Source organism: Medicago sativa, chromosome 3, assembly GCF_051527215.1.
Source record: "Medicago sativa cultivar Bolivia chromosome 3, Bolivia_mono, whole genome shotgun sequence".
Classification (NCBI taxonomy): Eukaryota; Viridiplantae; Streptophyta; class Magnoliopsida; order Fabales; family Fabaceae; genus Medicago; species Medicago sativa.
The window spans coordinates 91,265,622-91,293,347 of record NC_140751.1 but is presented as its reverse complement, the minus strand read 5'-3'; the positions used below and the strand labels follow the sequence as shown (position 1 = coordinate 91,293,347).

At 33.2% G+C, this 27,726-nt stretch overlaps 2 protein-coding genes across 3 annotated transcripts; both read right to left on the bottom strand.

The window, feature by feature from the left end:
- Positions 1 to 2,257: 2,257 nt before the first annotated feature.
- LOC146941888 (F-box/LRR protein) lies at positions 2,258 to 11,117 on the bottom strand. Its single transcript, XM_085755737.1, has 10 exons — positions 10,779 to 11,117; positions 10,590 to 10,697; positions 10,418 to 10,510; positions 10,200 to 10,334; positions 9,225 to 9,326; positions 9,085 to 9,124; positions 8,550 to 8,702; positions 7,654 to 7,829; positions 5,997 to 6,115; positions 2,258 to 2,997 (listed from the first exon to the last, which is right to left on the bottom strand). The coding sequence occupies exons 1-10, from the start codon at positions 11,016 to 11,018 to the stop codon at positions 2,556 to 2,558; spliced, it is 1,608 nt and encodes a 535-aa protein (XP_085611863.1). The 5' UTR covers positions 11,019 to 11,117; the 3' UTR covers positions 2,258 to 2,555.
- Positions 11,118 to 12,643: 1,526 nt separating this feature from the next.
- Positions 12,644 to 18,301, bottom strand: LOC146941887 (squamosa promoter-binding-like protein 13A). 2 transcript variants are annotated; one of them, XM_085755739.1, is made up of 4 exons: positions 17,935 to 18,301; positions 17,173 to 17,682; positions 15,979 to 16,115; positions 12,644 to 13,395 (listed from the first exon to the last, which is right to left on the bottom strand). In XM_085755739.1, the coding sequence occupies exons 2-4, from the start codon at positions 17,598 to 17,600 to the stop codon at positions 12,830 to 12,832; spliced, it is 1,131 nt and encodes a 376-aa protein (XP_085611865.1). In that variant the 5' UTR covers positions 17,601 to 17,682; positions 17,935 to 18,301; the 3' UTR covers positions 12,644 to 12,829. The 2 variants fall into 2 exon arrangements, with proteins under 2 accessions (XP_085611865.1, XP_085611866.1); XM_085755740.1 differs by having other exon boundaries at positions 17,970 to 18,301.
- Positions 18,302 to 27,726: the final 9,425 nt, after the last annotated feature.

Here is a 27,726-nt window from a genome sequence, read left to right as displayed (position 1 = left end):
ACCAAAACGAAACTTTTAATAGTTAAAGGACCAAAAGAAAACCAAACAATAAGTTAAGGGACCGAAACGAAACTTTTAATAGTTAAGAGACCAAAACGAAACCAAAAAATAAATTAAGGGACCAAAAGAGTAATTAAGCCAAAAAAAAATCTTTTTTTTTATTGGACATTGTTGTGAAAATTCAAGACAGTGTTTGGGGTTTATGTAAGTTCGGGATAAGAAATTTATTTAAAAATTGCTTTTCTCACCATCAGTTTTACTACAAAACATCAAAAAAATACGAAAATACCTCCAACGATAGTAACTGGTTAATGTTGTTTCGGAGCAAATCTTATGGTGAGAAGAGCAAATTTCAATTTATTTTTGAAGTAGGTTGTGTTGTATATTTGGATGGTAGTCAGGGGCGGATCTAGTGTTAGGTGCCACACCAGATTGCAGGCCATTTTTTTTTTGGCTTAATTACTCTTTTGGTACCTTAACTTATTTTTTGGTTTCGTTTTGATCCCTTAAGTTATTAACGTTACAATTTGGTCCCTTAACTTACTTTTTGGTTTCGTTTTGGTCCCTTAACTATTAAAAGTTTCGTTTTGGTCCCTTAACTTAGTTTTTTGTTTCGATTTGGTCCCTTAACTTATTTTTTGGTTTCGTTTTGGTCCCTTAACTCTAATACATTCATCCTAACGTAAAGGACCAAAGTGGTTGACGGAGGAAGAGTTAAGGGACCAAAACGAAACCAAAAAATAAGTTAAGGGACCAAAACGAAACCAAAAAATAAGTTAAGGGACCAAAACGAAACTTTTAATAGTTAAGGGACCAAAACGAAACCAAAAAGTAACTTAAGGGACCAAATTGTAACGTTAATAATTTATGGGACCAAAATGTAACCAACAAATAACTTAAGGGACCAAATCATTAATTAAGCCTTTTTTTTTAATATAGTAGATCAAAAAGATAATATATATCACATAATTGGATAATGTTTCACAAATCAATGCGTAGTCCAGTTGTAGATAGTCCTTTATTAGTCCAGTGGTAGACAGTCCTTTATCTATAGTTATGTCCACCGTTCAACTCCCATTGCCATCGTTTTTAACTTTTTTTTAAGAAGAAAATCATCAAAATTGTGGTGGAGGATAAGATTCAAACCAACCGTTAGGGTAAAGATAACGCATATGTGTACAAAACACCCACGAATATAAAGATGCATCACTTTAATCTCACACTACCATTAGGGGGCGGATCTAGACATGATGGTTTGGTGTGGCAAAATTATAAAAGAAATTTTTTAGTGTACATTTGATTTATAATACGATATATATCTTAGTAATGCGAAAATTAAACAGAAAAGCACTACATCGAAGTGGCTAAGACAAGTTTGTTATATCTTAAAGAAATTTTTCCCCCTAGTAGACAATACTAGTTGAACCTTACGGAACAAATATTATTCCTTTCCATTTAATCCTTACAAACAAAACCCTGTAGATCCTGTACGTAGGCCATCTCCTCTATTTTTTTTTTTTGTTTTGAGAAAAATGTAATTAACTACACCCTATATATTAAACAGCAACTATTGAAGACAAAGAAAGGGGGAAAAGGGCAACAAATCGAAATGCTTTTAAGTAACTCATACAAAACGTGATTTTACTTTCCTTTGAGCTAACCATTAAAAACATAGTTCACACTAATTAGAACTTTGTATATAACTTTTAAAAGACAACAACTGCTCCCCTACAGTTTGGTGTTTAAAGTATATCAAAAGCAATTTTTTATCACGCAACCGCAGTTCATCTACCGAGTTAACTGTCGTTGGGTTTATTTAGGTAATTTCCATGTGCGTTTTAGCAATATTTTTGAAATGGGAAAAGCAATGCACCGATAACGGATGCTATAATGTGATATTATTTGGCTACCCAGTTCTTGTTCTGAGTGATGTATTTGGCTTCTCTGTTATAAGCTAGTAATGCATTTAAATGGTTTATCTCTAAGTGATAGCTTTCATTGTGAATTTAGTTGTTTAATTCAAACTGGTGATGAAATCAAATTGAGATTGGTTTTTTGAGCAGTCTACGGTGTAATTTTTTGTAGAGGCATCTTTGAATAAAAGGGTAGTTATTGTGGTCAGTAACCGTGAGAACCGTTTTATCATTCATGTTGGACCGTGTGGAGCAATTATGAATCCCACACTACTTCCAACAATGAAACCCACACGGAAAATTGAGGTACAATACAGTAAGTTAGTTTAGTACTGAAGTCGAAGTTTATCTAAAACACTCATAAGCAAATACAGCAACAAAGTTGCGGAAACAAGTACTTGATTACATCCCCGCTGAGCTTTTCACTTGTAGAACTTATGCTTCAGAAGATGTGAAGTCGGTTACATAATGAAAATGTTATAATTAACATACACAAAACTACTTATAGGACGGTATGAAGTACATGCCCATGTGATACAATCACGACAAGATAGTCTAGTCCATGTGCATGGCAAATGGAAAAAAAGACATCCTCCTCAAACTAGCAGTGTACATTTTGAAGAAAAAAATTATAAGCAGCATCTAATGATCCACAGAGGGAGGATCATATGACATCAGTAAATAGACACTGCTATAAACATGCAAAAAGCAACTAATGGGCTTTGCATCTGGACATAGACCAATCATAGTGGTACAAGGACGCACCATTTCTCCACCACAAAACATTCCAGCCAATGGCACTCCTGGAAAATTCTCCAAGAAAGGGGAGCTATCAGCATTAAGACGCCCAAAAAATGATTCGCCGCGGCCATAACAAGCAAAAACAATACCACCGAAAACATTGATAGCATTGTCTCCATCACTCTCCGAACTCCTGGAATTTCTCCCCAACTTAAAATTTTTAAGGGAACCACGGACCTCAGTTAATGAAGCTGATGCAACATTAGGATCTGAATGGTAGAACTGAAAAATATCTCCTGTTTTGATGCCCATTCCATCAACATATAGATACTCTTCATCACCTCTGTCCAAAACATGAAAACTTATAGTTACAATAGGGATTAATAGACCAAGAAAGGATAGGTAAACAGGGGTCATTTAAGAGAAGTATAAAAAAAATCACACAGCTCTGAGCCTAAAGGCACCAATGGCAACAATTTGAAGAGATGCCCTGGTCAACTTTATATGTGTTTGTAAAGCCCAATGATAGCAAGTAGAGTATTAAAATTATGGAAAGTGGAAGGGAAAAAATGGATTATTAAATGGGACATATCAAAGCAGCAGCGATAAAAAATAAATCTTCAAATGGTTATCACAATTTATCTTTCAAACTAGTACTAAATACATTGCAAATGTCAATTTAATTTTAATGTTTTAGTTAATAAAAGTTTCATTTTGGTCCTTTAATTTCATCTCCGTTTGCCAAATTAGTCCTTTCTGTTAGTTTTTTAATGTCTAATATTCTTGATATGATATTAACCATTTGATTGCAGGTCTATTGTATGATATCGTGAACCACCAACACCTGATTTTTTTCAATTTTTCTTCATCTTCTTCCTTCCTCTTCCTTTTCTTCTTTATCTTCTTCATCAACTTTATAAATATTCATCAATCAAACTCAAAATAAACCCAGAAAAATTTATTAAAAAAAAATCAAAAGGAACTCCTCTCATGGCCCTTCTCTCATCACCCATGGCCTATATCCTATTCATTTCATAATTTTTCCAGATTTGGCTAGTTATTCCTCAAACAACCGTGGTTTTTTTTTTTTTGTTCTGAATCAGCTTATAATAAATGAACTCTTTGCATAAGAAAAGAGAAGAAATCGAGAAAGAATTTACAAGAGTCAATTTGAATCCATTACAAGCCGAAAGGCTAAACCCACCAGTTTTGAACTCAAGGCAAAACCAAAAGACGCAAAAGGCTAACAGCCTAAAACATCAAAGCATAATATGAACACAAAAAACCAGATGCCCATAAACTAAACACAAAAAACCTTGATGGTTCAATTCTATGTTTTGGAAAAAGAAAAAAAAAATACGACATAAGAGGAAGGAAGATGCTGGAATAAAAAATTTGGGAAGGTGCTTGAATAAAAATATTAAAAATGGCTTTGGGAAGATGCTTGAATAATTTAGATGTGAATCAATTTTATGTTTTTTTCTTCTTCTGGGTTTTTGATGAAGGTATTGTGAAGAAGATGATGGAGAAGAATAAGGGGAGAAAGAAGATGAATTATAAAATAAAATTAGGTGTTGATGATCCATTGATAGATCTCATAGACCTTCAAAATCCAACGGTTCTCTATTTCAAAAAAAGATCAAGCGGTTTAAATTGAAAACATTTATAAGGTCTATGGTGGACCACCTCTAATGTTGGTTCATCTTAGACATTTATGGTTAAAACATAACAGAAAGGACCAGTTTGGCAAACGGAGATGAAATTAAAGGACTAAAATGAAACTTTTATTAATTAGGGGACCAAAGTGAAACTTAGAAATTAATTAAGGGACCAAATATGTAATTTAGCCTAAAAGGAAAAGTTGCCCACCTATCATAAGTTGTACAAAAAGAAATAGAAAGTCCATGTATACAAGCATTTTTTACTTTCCAGAATTTGAATAAGTAACAACAACTACAGTTGTACAAACAGCAAACATCAATTACCAAATTAGAAGATCGTTTCTAGCTCCTAACACTCAAAATATCGAAGCACAGTATGATATAATTATGCATGTTGCCCATCATGGCATGGTTTATCAACATAGCACATGATTCACAAGAGTTAAATTTTTGTATGGCTGACATTAAAAAAGTCAATAGGTCACCAAATTTATAATTTTAGATGACTTGAATTTTCACTTGATCGATCAGCTTATAAGCAACTAGAACATCACAAATAACCTAATCTAGCCAAGACAAATTGATATCAGCTAATTGATATCAGCTGTTGAACATGGCAGAGTGGATGAGATAATTGGGTTAAAAGCCTATCCCCACCAGGTGGGGTCAGCCGCATGAAGCGCATAACACACTAATATTCTAATCACGTAGTATAAAGATAGATAATTTTTTTTAAGAAGATAAAGATAGGTCATTTAAATCTCTCTTAATGGTTTGATCTATATTTTTCAATGGCTTCCTACCTCTAGCCATTAGACCACCCTTCACTTTGTATACCTTCTTTACTAAAGCTTTGTTCTATAGTTTTCATTGGCACCCTACCTCTAGTTATTAGACTACCCTCCACCTCATCTATCCTCTTTATCGATTCTTTGGGTCATTTCAATGCGTGTCCAAACCACCTCAAATGAGATTCTATCATCTTTTCTACAATAGGAACTACCCAACTATTTTTCTAATGATTTTGTTTATAATCATATCTCGTTTTGTGTAAGCCTAGATCAATTGCAGTGTTCTCTTCACAATACTAAGTGTATTCAAATATTCAATACCATATGGCATCACAGGTCTTACAGACATGTGAAAAAAACAAAAAAATCCTAGAGCATGGGTTGTTTTATTTTTTTAATCACAAATTACAACTGAAAAATCCCTCTATTTCTTACACCCTGTTTGGATCTGATGGTTGGCACCTCACTCTATCTTCCTGTCATTTCATAAATAGTATAGTAGTCATATACATCAAGTTATATGGTTAACCAGTGTACATGACAGCACATTATGTTATTAGCAGTTAGCTTTTATCATTATCGGTTAGTTTCTGTTATGCTTAGTCGGTGGATTAGTTAGCAGAGTCAAAGACTCTTCATCCCATATGACCATTACACTCAGAGTACTCAGTAATCAATTCAATAAAAATCTGAATTTTTTTAGTTCTCTTTCTCTCCTTCTCTCTCTCCTAGTTTCAGTCACAAGTCTGAACTACCTTGAATTCTATCCCTAATTTTCATTCTATTTGCTATGTCATACTTCAACTTAAACGACAACATCTCCGAAGAATTTCATATTAACAAGGCATTAGAAGATCTACAATCAGAAAAGTTAAAAGTTTATATCATACCCCACAACGCCATGATATGCAATACAAGTTCTTGGCATTGGCTTCTCTGCTCCAATGGAGACTTTCCTATGCTTAGTCACCCCAATGTACAACTCAGGAGGCTCAATGTGATTCTCCAGCTGCCAAATTTTGGAAAGTTGGTGAGAAAAGAAAAACATAAATAGCAATAAAAGGAAAAGAAATAATAACCACAAGCACAAAATTAATATCACATTAGTTTTACAAAACATTGGAATGATATTTACAAAAAAAAAAATTAACAGATAGCATCAGTCTATTATTTTCATCTTTTCCACAATATTTAGAAGTTTGTCGTCACATTTTCTGAGGTCCATCATGATCAGTATCAATAGGGATACATGTTATTATTGCTTCAATAAAATATGCTACTGAAACAAAAGAAAACCAGCCAGATTACAGCCTAGGCATGTTTAGATGCTCAACTAGGCTATTGGCTATTGACATATGAAGTTTTATCTTCATTCTTCAATTACCTTTGACATGAAGTTTTATCTTCATTCTTCAATTGCCTCCAAACAATTTTCAAAATAATATTGAATTATTCCATAATCATCAAACAAGCGGGAGAAAAGAAAATGATTTTATCTTTTAAAATAGCCCACAATACAATGTGCATTTCCACTTGTTTTGAATCAGTAATTGGACTAGTGTTATTAAAACTGACTTGGATCAGTCGGTTCAACCAGTGTTGTGGCGGATAACGGCGGAGGTATTTGCCCAATTTTGGCCGATATGGCAGGAGTTTTTGCCATAATCCGATTCGACAGTGCCACAAAGCAGCCGGTATGGCAGGATTTCGGCTCTCCGCCATGGACAACACTAGGTTCAACTAGTAAACCGGTCTGTAATTAAGTTGTGTAACTGTGACATTTGATTTTTGTAAAGCACGGCCAAGCTCTTGAATACCAATTTGATATCAAGGATTTAACTGATCTCATTCTCCTAAATACAATATTGATGATTGTGATGAGTGGTTAGTAAGGGATATGAATGAAAATGACGAGCACTTTGTTCGGCTATTCGGGATTGACAGCCAAGGATGTTATTCTTACCACTATTTATTATTTGATTAGTAGAATTTAGACTTTGTCTCTAAACAACAAAGCACCTCATTCTCTATTATTTCTTGATGAACCTCACTTTCAAGTTTATCCTCATATTTTTGGTTTTAGTTGTTTTGTTCATGATTATACCTCAGGTCTTGATAAGTTGAAGGGTTGTGTTATATATAAAGTGTGCATTTCTTGTTTATTCTCGAGTTCAAAAAACATACTATGTTATTCCTCTTCAACTCATTGTTTCCAAATATGAGCCGATGTAACTGTCTTTGAAGATACTTCATTCTACATCCCTGTCACAAGAGTCTGTTTCTAATCTATTACCAATTCCACCTCTTATTCCCTCTGATCCTAACTTATCAATCTCCAATACAGCTGTATTATCCCCGCACAAGTATTTTTGTCGATCAGGTGAAATCCAATGAACCTTTCTGTAAATGATAAATTTTGACTAGTCCTTAATAACTTAAACTTTTTATATTCCTCAATAATACATATTCCTTCCTGGTAGTATCGAACATTATTTTGCCTTAATGAAAGGAACTTGTAGGTTCCAAAAATAAGAAATAAATGCGCACCAAAGTGTTAATATCATGAAGAATAGTTTGACCATCAAGAGGTTGCTGATGCCCTTCCCTTTTGGCAGTTAGCCATGTTGAACAATCGGATTTGTTTGTTCTAACTGAAGCTGCCTTGTATCTGCCACCCACAGGTGAAACACCATTTGAGAAGGCAACATGAAATCTAATATTTCCTGCAGCAAAATCAATTGGGAATGAAGATGAGTGACTTACAGAAAAATGACTAAAAAAAGACATAAACAAAGCCATGTAACACAAGAAACAATCATGGCTGTAGAAAAACATATGCAGGACAGGGTATTATTCAACATGCACAAACACATAAAAGCGGGACCGAGAAGAATTGGATGCAATACAAAAAAAAAAAAAATATAGCAATAGGTAGCTTTCTAGACTAGTGGAACTTCCCCTATATTGCATGATGACAAACTTAGTCACATTTGTATCATATCCGTATCCAATACTGTACTTGCACAAAAAAACTTGCATCTGTACTAATTTCCCCCAACATCTCACCTAGATCCCTGTCGCAAGAAAAAGAAGCAATATACCCCTTCCCGGACCCTGCATATGCAGGAGCTTTGTGCACCGGGCTGCCCTTTTATAATGGAAATTTCTAGAAGTGTCCAACAAATTTGAAAGAAATTCCCACTTATTTTTTTCTTAAAACTGCCTTGATTAACTACATAAATTTCTTGAGCAAAAATTTAGATTATTTATAGCCAAGTTATACATGAATTGTCAATCCTGATATCCTTTGACGGTTTGACTCTTAGAGGAATATACAAAATTATATTGTCCATTAACAAGATACAACAACATGCACTGTAGCAGTTGCATGCATTACATTGGAATTATGTGGCAAGAGCGAAGAAAAGGGGATCGAGAGGTACCAGAAGACCTGTTTCTGTCTTGAGCAAATACAAGAGCAACAGCTTCTATGTACCCTTTACTACTACAGGCGTGTCTAGAATCATTTCCACATCTGAATACAGAGCATCCTCTTTCATCGCCCACAACGACTGTGTCCATAGGCATGGCATAATCTGAAATGAAACAAAATACCGTCAAAGAAGACAGAAAGTAAGCATGTATTTGTGGAAGAAATGTGTTAATTGAAGTCATGTTTTTTCCAATTAGAGCACTAACACAAAATAAACAGTCGTCCCATCTAAGTTTAAGTATAAAATTGTCATTATGTATATCCCATACTTATTTTGTAACAAAATATTACAGGCAAAGCAGTCAATAATAATATCTTCAAACTAAATAGAGCATGTGTATATAAACTGTTAGAATAGTTTATTTATTTTATCATTTAACACAATACAATTGTAGAGATAAACCTCAAATATTCTAACAAGCATAACATTTAATTTCCGATTTTTTCCTTTTGAGTAAATAAATATGTATTCAAGAATCACTAACCCAACTTCTCCATGACCAGTTTCATGTCACTGCTTGCTTCCTGTGCCACCAAATCAAAATGTTAGGAACAGAACCAAGATTGATAAATTAACTATAAAAATAAAATCAATATCGGTAAATAAGTGTGATTGTTAACTCACTCCAAATAATATAACCCCAGCAGGGAATTGGTGACCAGAGACAGAGGCTGAGTATTCCTTGATATCCATTACAAAACTATCAACACATGGTTCTTGAGGTGTCTGGTATCAGAAATACTATTAATTAATAACTTCATGAAATTAAAAAAATAAAAAATAAAGCATCGCATTATCTAATTCCGAGGTGAGGGAAGGGTATTCCTCTTGCTAGTGGTGAAGTTTTAAAAACTGAGATCCTTCTTTGAATCAGAAGGGAGAAGAAATCATGAAAATCATGCGATCATAACACCCGGAGATTCTATGAGAAATGTAAATAAATATTTAAAAGATATTTCTATAAAAATCATTAAACTTCATGCATTAGCAAAGTCATAAACTTAAGCCCGGGGTTAGCAGTCAATATCTAATATAATATTTTTTTTTGACAACATACAAAATAATACTAAATTTCAGTTTCATTTTTTGCATTTCCCTAACTTAGAACACACTTTCACATCCTTATGATTTTTTAATCTCCATTCGCACGTAGACTGCCTTTGTAGCATCAATTTTCCTCAAGCTTGAATATTTCCCTCTACTCTTATGCTAAAATCTGTAGTCAGTAGTAAATGAATATGTATTACACTTTAGTCCATTTTAAATGTGATGATAAAGAGGATAAACTAGTCATAATGTGGTGAATATGTATTACATTTTTTGCATTCCCTCTGCTACTTTTCAGATTGAGTGGTTAATTTAAATAGACAGTTAATTTCTTATACTGTTATCTTTGCTTATCTATTAACACCTTAGTTCAGTAAGCCACCTCTTGCCTTAAGGCATTACTAAAGCCAGTTGGTAGCTTAAGGGTGCCTTTTGCACGAGACTACCTTTGGTAGCAAGGTATTAATTAACTAATTAATCTTAAAAATGTCTTACTTTTACATATTAATTTTCATAGCGAGCAAAGTCCAAATTTTTGAATAAATTTACTACCTTTGCTGGTCGTATTAACGGTATAGCTTCAACTTTCAGTCCTGGCAAACAGCCAATTGTCAAAACTATGCCTTCATTTATATGTCTCGCATATTCTAAATCGCCAATGCCACTAAAAAGAGCACCCCATTTCACCTACACAGATCATCCTCACTCAGATTTACACATGGCTTTATAAAATCTCAACAACACAACAGAAAAAATTATCAACATCGAACCTCTTTAAATTCATCAGTAACAGCATCCCTTCCAATAATACCATTATTCACCGTAACAACCACCGGAATATTGAACCCTACTCTCCGCTTAACCTGCACCGTTGGAATTAAATAAGTTGCATAACACAAATAATACTCGCTTAAAAAAAGTTGACATTAATTAAATTCTTACAAGCCTCAGAATCTTGTTCGGATCAAATCCACATCCAATATTGACAATAGCAAAGTACGGTCGAATTGGCTCAGACAAAACCTTATCGACAACTTCATTCACCGCATCCTGGTCAAATAGAAATGAAATTCAGATAAAAAAATATGCAGAAGTATTAAACCTAGTTGTGCGAGTTCTATTAGGACTTACGCGGAGCGAAGGATTGAGAGAAAGTGCAGAGGCGAGTTTAGGACGAGAAATGATGCGATTACAAACGGAATTCCATGAGTTGTTAACGCAAGTTGCAGAAGCGAAGGATATGGCAGGAAGTCTGGAGAAAATGTTGTGGAGAAGATCGTCGCTGAGGACGTTGATGCCGGTGATGGGATCGATTGAGGATTTTCCTTTGGAGCTCGATCGCGATGATGATGAACACGGTGGTTCCTCCATTGTTGTGGTTCGAATTCGAGTCGTCAACGCAAAATGTGGTGTAGTTGTATTTGCAGTGTTTTGATTTTGCTTTCAGACAAAGTGTACCGAGAAAAAGATGATCACGATTGCGGGCTCGGATCACTTTTAGGTTTGACGCAGTAATTAGAAAATTGCTCTTTTTTCCAACAAGAGTTGCTCACTTCCACGTGACTTTAATTAGGGGTGGATATGGTTTGGTTTGGAATGAAAAATGAACCGAATCAAATTGAATTGTTTGCTAAATTATAAAATAATTGAATTGATCTGAATTGAACTGTTTGTATTTTGAATTTAACCAAATTGAATTATTTTGAATTGAACCGAACTGTTATTATTGGTACAGTAGGAGAAAAAAAAAACAAAATCTAATTTTTAGTTACCCAACTGTTTCAAATTGAACTCAATTGTTTCGAATTGAATTGATCTGAACCGAACTGTTTGTATTTTGAATTTAACAGAATTGAACTATTCTGAATTGAACCGAACTGTTATTATTGGTACAGTTGAAGAAAAAAAAAACAAAATCTAATTTTTAGTTACCCAACTGTTTCAAATTGAACTCAATTGTTTCGAATTGAATTGAACTGTTTTAGTTCCGTTTCAAAATTGTTAGTAATAGTTCAATTTTTTTGGTTCAATTCAGTTCGGTTTGTTAGTTTTTTTGCCCACCCTTATAACCTACGTAACTTATGTCACGCTAAATCACATTCTGAATACCAATATGAGTTAACTCACATTTGGTTTATTCACGATATTATATTTTATTTTAGTTTAGAGATATTTGCTTAAAAATGTTTTTTTTAAGAAAAAAAAATGTTTGTTGTTTGTTTTGGCTTTACGGTGTCATTTTAGCGTGTGAATAATGCATGTATTCGAATTGTTGTGATTTTTTTAGTGAATGGATTTAATGCTTTTATATTAATCCTCTTTCACCAAGCTGATATTTGTGTTTACATATTAAGCTCAAGGTTTATCATCATGATTTAGATAAAAGCTTATTAATATTTGAAAATATAGGCTTCTTCAAACAAACAAAAAAAGATAGGGGAGTGGAGCTACATGAGTAATAAGGTTAAGTTGATAATTACATAATTATTCAATGGTAAATGAATAAGAATATCTATTTAACTCTATAGGATAATTGAAAATCATATTTCATTATCCATGCTAAAAATATTTAGAGTTAACCACAATTTGTTTGGGTTTAGGGTGTGTTTGTTTCAGTTAAAAAAAAAATAGATTTTGCGTATAAAAGAATCTAGAGATTTTTTTTAGAGATTTTAAAAAAAATCTGAAGTTATTTTAGTTTGTCTACTACCCATAAAAACCCATTTAAAAAAAAAAGTTTTAACTTGTACACGTGTTGCCTCCTTGTTTTTGAAAAAAAAAATATATATTTTAAGAAAAGTTAATCCTAATAACTTTTCATTTCAGAATCAAAATAGATTTTTCTAAAAATCTTAAACAAACACTTAAAAATGAAAAAAGTGATTTATTTTAAGAAAAAAATAGATTTTTTTTTTTTAAATCTGAAACAAACGGGAGCTTAATTACCTTGCTAAAAATATTCTACAATTTTTTAAGAATCACATTTGCCAAAGGAATTGTATGTGAGAGAGAAAAAAATCCCATTTATGAATTTTGTTGCCTAGTTTTTCTTTTCTCCTCGTGATAGAGATCATAAATTTCATACATTACTTTCTCAATAAGGAATACCATAACTAAGTAGTCCAGGTGTAAAGAATTCATTCAAAATGAACTAACAAAGGGGGAACACTTATGATAATTTTCTATTCCCATTGATAGGGAAATAGTTGAGGTGCATCATTGCCTTGTGATCCATCAGAACCCATGTTATACAACGAGGAACAATGATCACTCTCACTCCCATTTGGGACCAACACTCCTTCCATGGACTCAAAGCTATAGTTACCATGCAGACTCAGTCCCAAGGGCTGCATAAGAGACATTGAATGAGGCTGCTGCACCATTTGATTCAAACCATTATCAGGTGTGTGCGTCTGTGATGATGACAGAAGAGAGAGAGCACAAGGTGACTCGTGTACTGAAGTTGCTAAACTATCACAGAACATTTTGCTACTTGTCCTAAGAAGAGGTGTGGTTTGGCTATGAAGTGAGGGATTGTTGTTGTCATTGTGTAAGAATTGAAGTTGTTTCCCTTCTTCGTAGGTGGTTGCAGTAGAACCAAGAAAATGATCTTGTTTATCAACCACATGAACTTGCTGGTGTTGGTTGTGGATGTGAAGTCTACCACTTTCACAGGAAGTAATGAGTCCGCTACTCCAAGCTGAATTCACCATGGCAGTAGAACTTGAAAAGGGTAGCACCTGGGTGCCTGAAAAAGTATAGCAGTAAAATTTTAGACATTGAATTACTTGTACTTTAAATAAACTAATGGAATGATTAACAAATATATCATTATTTTGTTAATGGCTAATAAGGAACATGCTTAGGCCTAATGCATCATATTATATTACAAAGCCTTGTGAACATGTTTTTTCACGAGTAATAAAATAGATGGTAGCCTAACATATCTTAAATATTCTGTCATAGTTTTAAAATTTGGGTTGAGAGTTGAGACTAACACAATCCTACAAAATTGACTCGGAAGGTGTGCAATGTCTTTCACTTACGTAAACAAAATTCAAGTCATATCATGTCCAATTTGCACTATCAGTTATTTCCTTAAGGATAACATGAATTAGAAATTAGGTAGACACAACACCGCAAAATGACTGAAGTCCACGAGAAAACCTCAATCTAAATGTCTCGTCTATTAGGTAGGAGAGCATCATGGCTTACATAGTACATTTATTCAGAGTAGTTAATAGCGGCGCTATAGCGGCCAATAGCGGCCGCGCGGTGCGGTGCGGTACCGAACCGCTATGCAATAAGCCATGGCGTAGCGTTATGAGATAGCGGCGCAATAGCGGCCGCAACACTGCATAGCGGTTTTGCAGTCTAGCACCGCTATTTCATTTTACGTGAAAATACAAGATTCTCCTTGGTTTAAAAAAAAACAAGGGTATTTTTGTCATTTTCGTCAAACCCTAATAACTTCAGTTTCTCTCTTCCTTCTTTCATTCTTTGCGCCTTTCATCTTCTCACCCCAAAACGCATTTCTCTCAAAAAACGGACGATCTGTACATCTTCTCACCGTAAAACGCCGCCGTCGCACCGTCATCCGCCGTCGTTCCTTACCGCCGCCATTCCTCAGCTTTGTAACTTCTTGACCTCGTGTTTGCTCTCTTCTATAAATCTTCCTCTCTGTTTTGTTCATAAACATATCACAAACATCCTCTGTTTTGTTCATACTCTATTCTGCTTGTTCATAAACATATCACAAACATCCTCTGTTTTGTTCATCCTCTATTCTGCTCTCTGTTTCTTTAGGATTTAATGTTTTGAATTTTGGTTAAGACTTTTGAATTTTGATATTATGTTGGAGACTTGAAAGCTTTCGTAATGTTTTGAATTTTGGTGGTTTGTAACTTTGAATGATTTTGAGTAAAACCTTTCATAAGATTTAGGTGGTTTGTAACTTTGTGTGATTTATGAATGTGTCATGAGATTTGAATGTTATATTTAATTTTCGATAATACTAAACACAGCGAAGGAAACTTCGTGAAGCTGATCACGACTGACTTGGCAATATAATAGCCTTTAGATGTTATATTTATTTGATGGACTTCTTCCAAAAAAAATAAAATAAAATCTTGACTGCCGTGTTTTCCGGGAATAACAGATTTTGATTGGTTGAATTGTGTGTCGGGAGCACTTCGGGAAGCTTTTTCTCTGGATATATAGCACTGCTGTTTAATTTTATATTAGATATATGTTTGTCTATAATTTATAGTATTATTTATATAATTTGTCCTAAAAATTATGAAATAGCGGTCATAGCGCTAGGCGCTATCCCGCTATAGCATTTTTGGGGTCGGCCGCTACGCGCCGCTATCCGCTATTAACTACTATGCATTTATTCTACGTGGGACTCCCAACATTGCCATTTGTCTAAGAGTTGACGTCCACGGCGGCTTTCACTCTATCACCTTGCTCTAATGGTAGCCCTTTCCTCTTGGCGGTTTCACTCATCTTTAAGTAATCGATGGAGTACCTTAATCCAGCCTATAAGTAGTCATTTTCGTGGCCAACTCCCAATGAAAGCATTAAATGTTGGGATTTAAGACTATGAAAGAGTCTAACCCGATTAGTTAATTACTCCCTATTTAACCACATACATCAACTTTTCAAATACCTTTTGCTTATATACGTGACTACGTGAGAGAGTCTCATAACTGTGCAGCAACTTCACCAAAATCTCGATGAAATATCAGGTTGAAACAAAAGCCTGAATTTGAAGCTTCTATAAAGTTACGGTGGAACATGCTTTTGAATGCGAGTTTGAAGATTAATTAATCGCATGAAAGGACAATTTCTCTTAAAAAACATTGGTCGTGAAGCAAACTCTTTTTGTTTGGTATGTGTACCCTACCAATAATATTATTATATTAATGGCCATTAGATTGCCATGAGCGCGACAGAGACATAAATGGACCAAATCAGGCGCACTCATCTATCCAAGGGCATTGCGTAATCACATGAAGCTTCCTACTCATCTGATATAAGTATATATTTCCGTATGTTTGTGGGGATCTTTAGGCAACGCATGCATCAATTCATATCTAGGCATATATAGTTGGTAAAGTCTACTTCAACCGATAATGCTGAAATTATTAGGTTCAACACCTTCATCTAAATTTAAAACCCGAGACCTCACAATTGAGTGTTAGTCTTAATGGAGTTTACCACTTCATCTACAAACCCAAAATATCTAGGCAATATATGCAAATGGGTCCACTCAAGATAAACAATGTGGTTGAAATAACTAAACTAGAAGCTAACCAACCAACCTTACCTTGGTAATTGGACAAAAAACTACCAGCAGGTCGCGTGATAGGTTCAGGCTGTGGTTTTCTTCTTCTTCGGTTGTGTCCATCTAAACGTTTCCTACAGCTTCTTTTTCTTTCATCAAATTGCTCCAGCGAATGAAACCTACATGAAGGAAATTAAGATTCAGGACTTGAGGAACTTCAACTATCATGTTGTCACAGACTAGTAACATGGTGTAAGAATGTGAGATCCATCGAGTTTGAACACAAACGCAAGGATCTATAAGACTATAACTTAAAGAACATTAATTTTAAAAGAAACCATATAATTAAACTATGTTTTCTGCATGAAACTTGCATGCATATGAAAAATTTATAGACACCAGTCACGAATTAACACGTCAACGTCGATGTTAATTTGAGAGAACCTTATAACTAAATGTAATTATGTAAGCATGTGTGTCGGCGTCATGTTGGTGTCCGACACCAACTCGTGTTCAACACCATACACACTTTCAATCTGAAATGTCGGTGTTGTATAGTTTGTATGATAGAATAAAATTATAAAGCGGAACCTCCAGGTTTCTTATGTGTTGAGAGATTCTTTTTGGTTAAAGAATAAAGAAAGGTAATTAAGATGCTAAAGGTATAGCAAACAATAGTACTTATGAAGCCAACATGAACAATGGAATGGAAGCTAACATGAACAGTGGATAAGGATTCAAATCCATAAATGCATATACAAACTAACAGAAGAAATTACAAACAATCTAGAACTATTTTAGAAATGCACATAAATTTTGTTTCTTAACTATCACTCTCTCCAAGTTGGTTCATAACTTATGTTCGATATAGTAACTATTCCCTCTGGTCACATTTATAAACAACTATTCCTCTTTTAGATTTATTAAATAACTGATTTATCGGATAATATTATAGTCTAGATATATCGGTTATTCAATAAATCTGAAAAAACAATATTTACTTATAAATGTGGCCCGAGGAAGTAGTCATTAAACATATATAAGATCTGTCAATTTAGTCATCACTATTAAAATTTTAGAGATTAATTTGACGGGATTTTCGTTTACTTTAGAGAATAAATTGACTGATTTCATATAGCATGTGGGCATCTGTTATATTTTATAGCTTAGGGATTAAATTAATCGTTAATTTCAAATTTAAATATAGGATATGATATACTGATGATGCATATATACCTGCTACACTGTTGGCAGAACCTTTGTTTAAGGCCACAAATTGTAACCTCTGGAGTCTTAGAATGAAGTTCACAAACCTTATGACGCCTATGATAATCTCTACAATTACTAAGATCAGAATTGCACCCATCCACAAGACAAGAAACTGTCAATGTTGCATTATTCATAGCTCTAGCTCTCTTAGAAGATCCTGAAGAAGAAGTAGGTGTTGCAATTTTGGAGACAACAACAGCATCATTAGACAAAGGAAGTGGTGATTGATCAGTGGCAGAGTTCCCAACCTGACCAAGCTTCAAATCAACAGAAAACTCCCCTTTCATTTTATAAACTCCAAATCTGTTTGATTCTTCCATTGTTTCTATGTTGGGTAATGTTGCCTCTTCTATACCCCCCAAATCCCAAGAAGGTGCTTTCAAATTCCACTCCATAATAACAACAAAAACTAAAAATTAAAAATATTAATATCACTTTTCAGCTATGCTTCTTCAAAGTCCTTCTTTGTTTGGTTACCTAAATATCATTCACAATTGTTTGAAAAACAAAAAATAAAAAAAGTTAAGACATAATGAGTAATGACCAGTAGCATAAATATATTGAACTGAAATTAAGAATCCAAGTAACAAAAATGTCAAGTAACAAAGTTCCAAAGACACTGGAACCTGAAATTAAGGTTACCTAACATAATACAATGAAGCAACGACAAAATACAGAAATAGAAAATAAATAAATAAATAAATAAATGGTTATTGAGAGAGAGAGTACTAGCTAGCAGACAATAGCAGCAGAAGGATGCTTACTTCTTCCTTCATCCACCACTCGTTGCCTGACATGGATTCTGTGAGGGAGGGTACACTGTATTGTTAGGTGAGGGTGAAAGAGATTCCTTTAAAAACCATACATGAAATGAAATTGTGGATCACAGGATAATGGATAAGAGATCAGAGGAACAGTGTTAAGGGGACCTGGATGATATACTTATTGTAACAAGTTCAACCAAAAATATAATTTATTAATATTTTGTTTTTGCCAAATATAGGGATTGTTCTTCCTATTCCTTCCCAGTATGTATAGTAGCTTGAGAGAGAAAGGAAAGGAGGATGAGTATAATAGTATTCATATACTACTTACTATCATAGTCATTCATATTTCATCATATAATAAGGACAGGCTGTTGGTTGCTTTCAACTTTTATAAGTCAGGAAAAGGAAGTACATGGGAATGGATGCTCTAGACAAAGGCATGTGGCATTATGTTTCACATTTCATGGCATGTCTTTCCCTTGGGCTTTCCCATTTTTCTTCTTATTTATTTATTTTTTATCAATTATTATATATACTTATTAATAGTGTTAAATGTTAAATCGATTTTTTATTGTCAAGTAGTTTAGTTACCGAAGCTCATATATTTTAAACGTGGAGAAATGAGGTGTCCAGGATTCAAACCCCAACCTCAATATATATTATGCAATGTCCTTATCAATTTAGTTTAAGTTTACTGGGACAAATCATGAGATTTTTATTTTGAAGTGAAAAACTATGAGATTTAAATATTAAAGTACATGTAGATTGTTTTGGTATGGACGAGTTCTTTAAGAAACAAACTTTGTCGTTCAATTAAAAATAATTTCAACTAAATGGATTCATTCTACACTATGAAACCAATTTCAAACAGACGTCAAAATGCAAGTCACGATTAGCAGCTTCCATAAATCAAGGTCACATGGCCATTGGAATTGATTTGAGTATTGGAAAAGCTAAACCAAACATACGGTAAATAACATCAACATATACAATTATATTCAGGATATAAAATAGTAAAAAAATTGTATTAATTAAACAAAGCATTGATAAAAAAGAACTTAAAGCGACAAATAATATATTAATATATCCAGTGGCGGAGGCTTGTATGGGTGGCCCACCTCCAAAAAAAAAAGAAATTTTTTTCCTATAGGAAAATTACAAAAATACCCCCAGTTTAATTTATTTTTCTCAGATGGCCCACCCAGCATTCACAGCCTTTTCCCTTCCTCTGTTACACGTTAGACACAACTTCTTCTCCCTCTTTGAAAACGCGACCTATCTACAAACTCATAACCTTCAATCCAAATCAACGCCGATTCTCATCAATTTCCGACCGCGAGGCCGGCGGCGCCGACCACTCACTCCGACGCTCCTTTCTCTCTCTCATTCAGAGAATATCAAACAAAAACTCTTTTTCTTTTTCACTCTGTTTTTCCAATCCAAATGGACAGGTAATTTCTTGACAATTGTTGATTTTCTTTTTTATTTTAGAATTAATTAAAGGTGTTTGTTTGTTGTTGTTTGCTACAAAGATTGGTTGTTGTTTGATATTGTTGATTGATGATTGCTACTTAGGGGTGTGCATAATAACCAGTTTAAGACCCAAACCCATAACCATATCCAGACCCATTTAAAATATCCGAATTTTTTGTAAATGGTTACCAACCAACCCATTTTAAACGGGTTGGATATCCAAACCGATTAAAATTCGGATCTGGATTTTAACCATTTTCAGATTAGGCCATTTTCTTTCTCTCTTCCTCTTCCAATTCCCAAATCGTCGACGACCACTTCCTTGCCGTCGTTGGATCGGATCTCGCCGGACTCATCATGCTCTCTGATAAACTCTTCCTCAATAATCAATTCTTCTACACATACGAAGAAAACGCCGCTTCCGCCGACAATCACTAATGCGTGTTCTGCCAATCTAACTTCGAAAACGGCGATCATGTTTGTAAGCTTCCTTGTCGCGACGTCTTCCACCGTCACTGCTTCAACGGTTGGTTCCACCGCTTCAACTGTTATGTCGTTCTTCACTGCTCTCCGACGAGCGTGTGGCTCTCACTAAACGCTGTAATCAATGAAAGCTGTTATGCGTCGTCTCATGGTTCCACCACTTCATCTCATGGTTCACCCTTCTGATGCGTCGTCTCTCAAGTCACACTCACATTTTCCTCATATCCCAATTTTACCCTTTACTTTTTTTTGTCTATTTTTCATAGGGTAACAATAGGATAAAAAAATTCATTTCACCTTTTTTTACAGTATTGAGTTTTTTTTAACTAAAATCAGTTTGAATAAAAAAAAACTGGTTTAGTTCAAAAAACTGGTTTTCATGACAAACCGGTTTTAAACCGGTTCTGAACCATATCCGAACTGGTTGTACTTAAAAACCAGTTTTTAGAGAAGTGGTTTCAGGAACCAAACCAAAACCAAATATTTGGTTTTGGTTTTGATTTGGTTTTAACTTTGCACACCCCTATTGCTACTGTTAGTCTGTTACTAAGTTTGAATGTTAATTGATTTTCATGTTTGTTGTTCTTGTTTGTTGATTGATGGTAATTGAATTTTGAAACTGCAATGTTATTTTGGTTATAGAGAAATTAGTATTTTGTACTAGCATTAGCAATGTTTTGAAACTGCAATGTTATTTTGGTTATAGAGAAATTAGTATTTTGTACTAACATTAGCAATGTTATTTTGTTCATATTTTTGTTGTTATGCCATCATGCCATGCGTACAGTAGCAATACTATGAAGGTTACATATGAAAAATCATGATATAGGTGCTTCAATTGTGGTTCATGTGTTTGAGCTATAAATGATGGGTTTTGTTACTTAGATTCTTGGTAAATGTGTTCATTTGCGATGAATGTTCTAATTGTTTTCAATTAAACTTTTGAAGCATCAGCCATCAGTGATTTTGTTTTCTTGCATATTTGAACCGAGTATTGTTTCTGGTGTTTTTCTAAAATCCCTTTGGAATGAGAATGAATGTTACAATTCTATGTAAACTTGTTTCCCAAATATGTATAGCTCTTAATTAAGATTTTGCTTACTTTAGTTATGTTATATTGATAAAGTTTATATATTAGAGTATATTTTCCTGGCCCACCCTCGATATTTTTTCCAGCTCCGCCACTGAATATATCAACACAATATTGCATACTAATTATACAAAAATAAGTATCGAAATTCATTTAGTAAATATCCATATATATATATATATATATATATATATATATATATATAGTTATATATATGGGGTTTGCTAGGATACACCCACTAGTTTTTATTAAGGTGTGTTTTAGCAAAGATATAACTAAAAAGTTGTTAAATACACCTTAAGGTGAATGTTGCTAAAACACACCTTATAGAAAATAAGTGGGTGTATGTTAGCAACTCCTATAGGCATTTGCTAGGATACACCCACTTATTTTTTAGAAGGTGTGTTTTAGCAAGTTATAATTAAAAAGTAGTTAAATACACCTTAAGGTGTAGCTTGCTAAAACACTCCCACATAAAAACTAGTGGGTGTGTTCTAGCAAACCCCATATATATATGTGTGTGTGTGTGTGTGTGTGTGTGGGGCTGCTAACTTACACCCACCTAAAAACACTAAGGTGCAAGTTAGCAAGTTGCACCCACTTATAATTTACTATAACACCCTTTTGTTTATATTCTAATTAATTTTAAATAGAATGACAATTTTGTAACTAGCTTAAAAAAGATCTTAAAAAAAGAAACAAAAAAGACAATGACATGCTTAAGGTACAAAACATGTAATAAAGACAAACTTTTAAGGAAACAATATTTGGAATGATGAAAGTGGGTGTAAATTAGTGAAGGTTGCTAACTTGCACCATAATAATACTTATAAAAATGAGAGTAAATAATCAAGTGAGTGTAGGTTGCTAACTTGCACCTTAATAATTTTAGGTGGGGTGTAGCTTGCTAATTTGCACCTTAATGTTTTTAGGTGAGTGTAAGTTAGCAGCCATATATATATATATATATATATATATATATATATATATATATATATATATATATATATATATATATATATATATATATATTTTGAAATTCATAAAAGTGGTTGCATTAACTTTAGTTCAACTTTACATAATATATACAGGGATTGAAGTAACCCAGACATATCCTACTTATTCATAAATTTCTAACAACTAGTTACTTGACCAAAACAAAATCATTTTGTGTTAACAAAAAAAAAAACAATTTGCAATTCCATCCTATTTTCATAAAAGAAAATACTAAAAGAGAACCAACAATATTCATTTTTGTACAATTTTAAAAAAAAAAAAAAATTGGATCAATTTGCTATTTTTATTCCTGAGACCGGTGTTCAAAAAAAAATCTCAAATTTCAAATTGCAAGTGGACCCCCCACCCTCTGTCTGCACTGAACTTATAGTGGCCAAACAAGAACACTCTAAATTTGAAATCCCATAACCTACCACCTCAATTCATTTCAATAAAATAATATGAATAAAATTATTTGAGAGGTTCTCACTAAAGTCTTTCTTAATCTCATAAATTGTGATAGACGTGTTAGACTATAAGAATGAAAGAAAAGAAAAAGACATGGTTGCATGATAAAGGCAGTGCAAGTAAAAATTTCCAAATATGTTTAGTCGTGTCTAATGGTTGTGGTGGATTGAAGTTTGATGCCGGGACGCTGATGATGACTGTCGTTGGTGGGGACTTGTAAGTAGACGTTGGTTATTAATTCTGAGGGCTCCAAGATTAGATACTTTGCTTATTTCAGCCACAACAAGCATTGAGACCCCAAGAAACTTTCATATGCCCAAACACCTCTACCATGTGCTCATTTTTACTCCTTATGTCTTCCATCTCCCATACTGATGTGAGTTGTAGGGACTACGTAATAATCACTATTTCTTGGATTAGGTTTTCATGCAATCGAAAATCAATGGAGTTGTGTAGATGGTATACTCGAAGTCGTCCGATTAAGATATGACGATTCAGATTTAAATTCAAAATTTTATATTAAATAAAAATTTAAAATCATCTGGATATCTAAACAATTTGATTTTGATCAAACAGTTTCAAGATGTTGCTGCATATAGTCATGCTAAACCTAATTTAATTTCCTATTTGTCACTCTCGTATAACTCATGTCATGAGATTTCTGAATTGTTACTGTACACTTAAATGATAATTTTTTATTTAAAAAATGATTAATGAAATCGTGTTCTATTGTGAAATAAAATAGATTGTGAAATTATTATTTAATTTTATTCGTATTTAGTACTACCTCCGTCCCTAATTATAGGACCCTTTTGAAAAAATAACGGGAATTAAGATAGTGGATATTTGTATTAAATATGTTTGTAATTAATATTGTTTTTACAATTTTATCCTTTAAGAGAGAGGGTTGGTTTATGTTTTCAACATGTTATTTATTGTTGATTGAAGAAAAAGATGTACTCCCTCCGTTCCTTTTTAAGTGTCACTTTTGGAGAATTTTTTTGTTCCTATTTAAGTGTCACTTTATATAGTTCAATGCAACATTAAATGTTATTTTACTAATATTACCCTTATTTATTATTGTGGAGAGAGAAATATATGTAATGAGATATTAAATAAATAAGGTTATTATAGTAAATATAGAAATTATTGTATCAAAAGTAGCAACATTTATTGATTGTCTTGGTTTGTGTAAAATGTCAAAATGTGACAATTAAAAAGGAACGGAGGTAGTATAATAAATAGGGGCATGTATGTAAAGAAATAATTAATGTAGTTGGAAATAGCAAAGGGGTCTTATAAAAAGGGACAAAAAAAATTCTCAAAAGGGTCTTATAATTAGGGACGGAGGTAGTACAAAAATACACTGGAATAATGTTTCTACAAATGTGAACACTGCTTAATGAATGGCAGATATACTGTGTCTGTGTTGCTTCGAAAAAAACAACACGCGTGCAAGTATTTATTTATGGAACATTCATATCAAAATAAAACTTCTAAAATGTATTTGGATACAATTCTAATAAATCCAAAAAATTTAAATTGTTTTATCTTCAGTTATAATTTTTTTCTTTATTTTTTTGAAGGATTTTTTTTTTCTTGATTATAAATTGGTCTCTGCAAATATAGTACTTTGATTATAGTCTTTGGAATATTTTCTTTTTTCGTTCCTACATTTCTGCAATTGTTCTTCCTTTTTAATTAAAAATTTCTCCTACTATAGTTCTCATGTATTTTTTGCTTGACCTACTGTTCTACCATTGCTAATTATATAATTCTTTTTTTGTCGCACGGGTCAGCGAACTAGTTTTCACACCAAAAATCTTACACGCTTAAAGAGATATAAAATATGAACCCAAATAACTATCGAAAACATCAAACATAATAATCTTTGCATGGTTAGTTGAACTATATTATGGATATTTTGGAAGAAAAGAAATAGACCTTTAATTTGGTCACTTTGTGAAATTTTTAGTTTTTTTGCACTACAACTATATTTTTTCACAAAATTTTAATATATTTTGCATCAAACATAATATATTACAGTTTATGTGTAAAATAAATATTAATAAAAAAAAGAATTTTTACATTTCCAATTTAAAAATACTGATGTCGCTAATGTTTAATGACGTGAAATTACAAGTTTTTTTTTTCTGCGACAATTACAAGTGTTGTGCCAAGAATTTGATGATGTGATAATTTAAAAAAAGTAGAACAAATATGATGGGCTAAGCTGGGGCAGTAGGATTTATCAGATTGGAGCGGGCCAGTCTTTATGACCTACTGATAAATTATTGCAAAAATCTTAAAAAGAAAAACTAATACAACAGACGGGAAAAAAAAATTATTTGAACTATTGCAGATGACATTATATATGCTAGCAGATCAATAGACACTCTCTGTAAAACAAATCTCTCATAGACTTGGCAGGTTACCGTCCACTCAATTGGGGGTATGGGTTTGATGTATTGCAAGCAAAGGAAGGATATGAGATTTAGTGTGGCAATCACATGTGTGTTTCTTTGTTTTTTCCTTTTTAATTTCAGCCGTTAGATATTATGTTGTCACATGTCAAACATCTAGGAAGGTAAATGGAGTAAATGGAGCAAGGTAAATGGAGCATACCCGGACTCCACTTACATGTCTTTCTATTTGCATTTATTAATTTGTTGTAATTATATTTTAATTAATTCATATTGCCTATGTTAACCTTGTTAAGTGGAGTCGGTTCCAAGCTCACATAAAAGGAGAGAGTCGTGTTAGACATCATATCTAATATGAAACTTTTTTCGAATCTTTATGACATAGACCAAATACATAACAATGTGAATGCTAGGCCATTGTCTTGAAGCAATGCATTGTATAACTAAAGTATGATGTTGAATGAGCAAGAATCGCTACATCGTCAACTGGATGCAACGAAAAGTAAGCAAGGGTTTCCATATCGCCGTGAACATGTGCGGCTAAAAAAGTTATCTCCTAAGAGTATGATTCTTTTTGGAACTTGGAATATATGCACTCTTACAAGAAAATCTAGGAATTGGTAGACATTGTGACTAGGAGGAGGATTAACTTTATGGTTAAATAAGTAAATGGTACCCCTAAATATACCAACATTTGATTTTAGTCCCCCTAAAATATTCCATAGGCTTTTAGTCCCTTCAAAATTTCCATCCATGAAATTAGTCACTACTTTTTTTTATTCAACTCATATGTTTTGTTAAAAAAATCTAATTTTTTAAGGGAGAGATTGTCAAAATTTTCTACCCATTACTTGAAAATTTCGTTAAAAAATATGAAGGTTAGACATGAGTTGACTAACAAGCAGGGACTAATTTCATAAAATTTTGGAGGGACAAAAAGCCTAAGAAATATTTTAAGGAGACTAAAATCAAATGTTGGTATACTAAGGATGACCATTTACTTATTTAACCCTTAATTTAATTTTATGTTCATATGAGAAACTAAGTGGGCAGGTAAAAAGGCAAAATAATTAGATGATTCACAACTAAATGCTTGATAGACTAGTAAAGTTAAATCGAGAAATGAGGTAGGCATTATTATGGATAAAGAGTGAAAAAAAATATTGTAGATGTTAAAATGATATGAGATCGAATCATAACCATAAAATTTCTGGTGGAGCAAGACACCTTTAATGTTATTAAGCACCTCAGGTAGGGTTAGGAGAACACCTTAAAGAATTTTGGGAGGAGTTAACAAGCTTAGTTCATAATAATATCTAATTGGGCATGTAAGGAGTGTATCAAAAGGTTTTGAGAGCTTGTATGGAGGTATGGTCTGAGTGAGATAAATACAGAGGGTAAATCCATCCTGAATTATTTGTCGGCTTTAGATCTTACTACTGCAATTGGGTCAGAAAACATACCTATTGAAGTGTGGAAAAATCTTGGGGGTGGAGGTATTATGCGGCTTTTCAAGAGACCCGCATGATTTGGTGGAACCCACGTAAATTTTAACCAATCAAATATAGTGTGTTGAAAAATGTGCGTTATTGGCATTCCTCAAGTTTTTTTTTCCTAAAATCAAACGAGTTAATTTTTTATTTTTTTAAAAAATGTGAATTTGATGATTTATTATTTTGACCAGCAAACAATTATTTCAACCGAAACTCTAAATTAATTAATTTTTTTGCTAATAAGTACTACCCTAAACAAAGTAATTATTTTAATTTGTTATTAAAAAAAAGTAATTAGTTTAATTTTGTAAAAAAAAGGTAAGACCATCGTGCTTTGAATCAAGATCCGATTGACACTACTTGGTCAAATCTCTCTCTCTCTCTCTCCCCCGATTAGGTTAAGAAAAATATGGAAGATTCTAATAATCTAAACTAATTATTACGAAAATCTATCAGATTTATTTATAAAAAAAAAAAGTAACTCAATTAGTTGTTTTTGTGCTCACTATAATATCACTTTCCAAACAAATTGAGCCCACTAATTTTGATTTCATATTTGAAAGAATCCAACACCATCATGAGATTTAGATGAGAGAAAGAACCAGAAAGTAGTCATGGAACAAGGTATGTTGTGTTCTTAGGTGGGTTTGTTGCCTTTGCTTTGCTTATGGTTGCAATGTGCATTAGCATGGGAAGAAATTTTTGGAGACATGATTTCGATGTTATTTTGGTTCCAACTTGAATTTCTTAATTGTTTTAGTGCATGTTTGACTTCCATATGTTGGCTTAACAAAATTTTAATTGTTTTAGTGCATGTTTGACTTCTATATGCTGATTACTGTGGCATCATGGTGATTTTGTTGAAACTTTAATGTGTATCTTTCGCATAATTCCGATTGTTCATTCTCATTTTGATAAATCCACCACGAAGTAAAACATGTAATTTCATAGTTTTGATATTGGGTTCGAGCATTTAATTCATGTATTTTTTATAAGCTATAGACACATTACAAATGATGATATTTACTCTTTGCCGTTTAATGAGTTGAATTTTGGTTAAGGAATATGGGTGTACAAAACCTGGTATGTCCTACTAACTTGTTTGTACCCCACAAGCTTTGGGTTGAGGTTTGACCTTAATCCAATTTTTTTTTCCCAAGGTCTTGACCCGATGACGAATGCCCCGATGAAGAATGTTGTTCACACGATGAATGTTGTTCACACATAGTGTTTGGCTGGAAAATACCAGTAATTTACCAATATAACCTTATTGGCAGTTAACTGTCGATGAATTTTAACCGGCGACAGTTAACTGCTGATGAGCATTT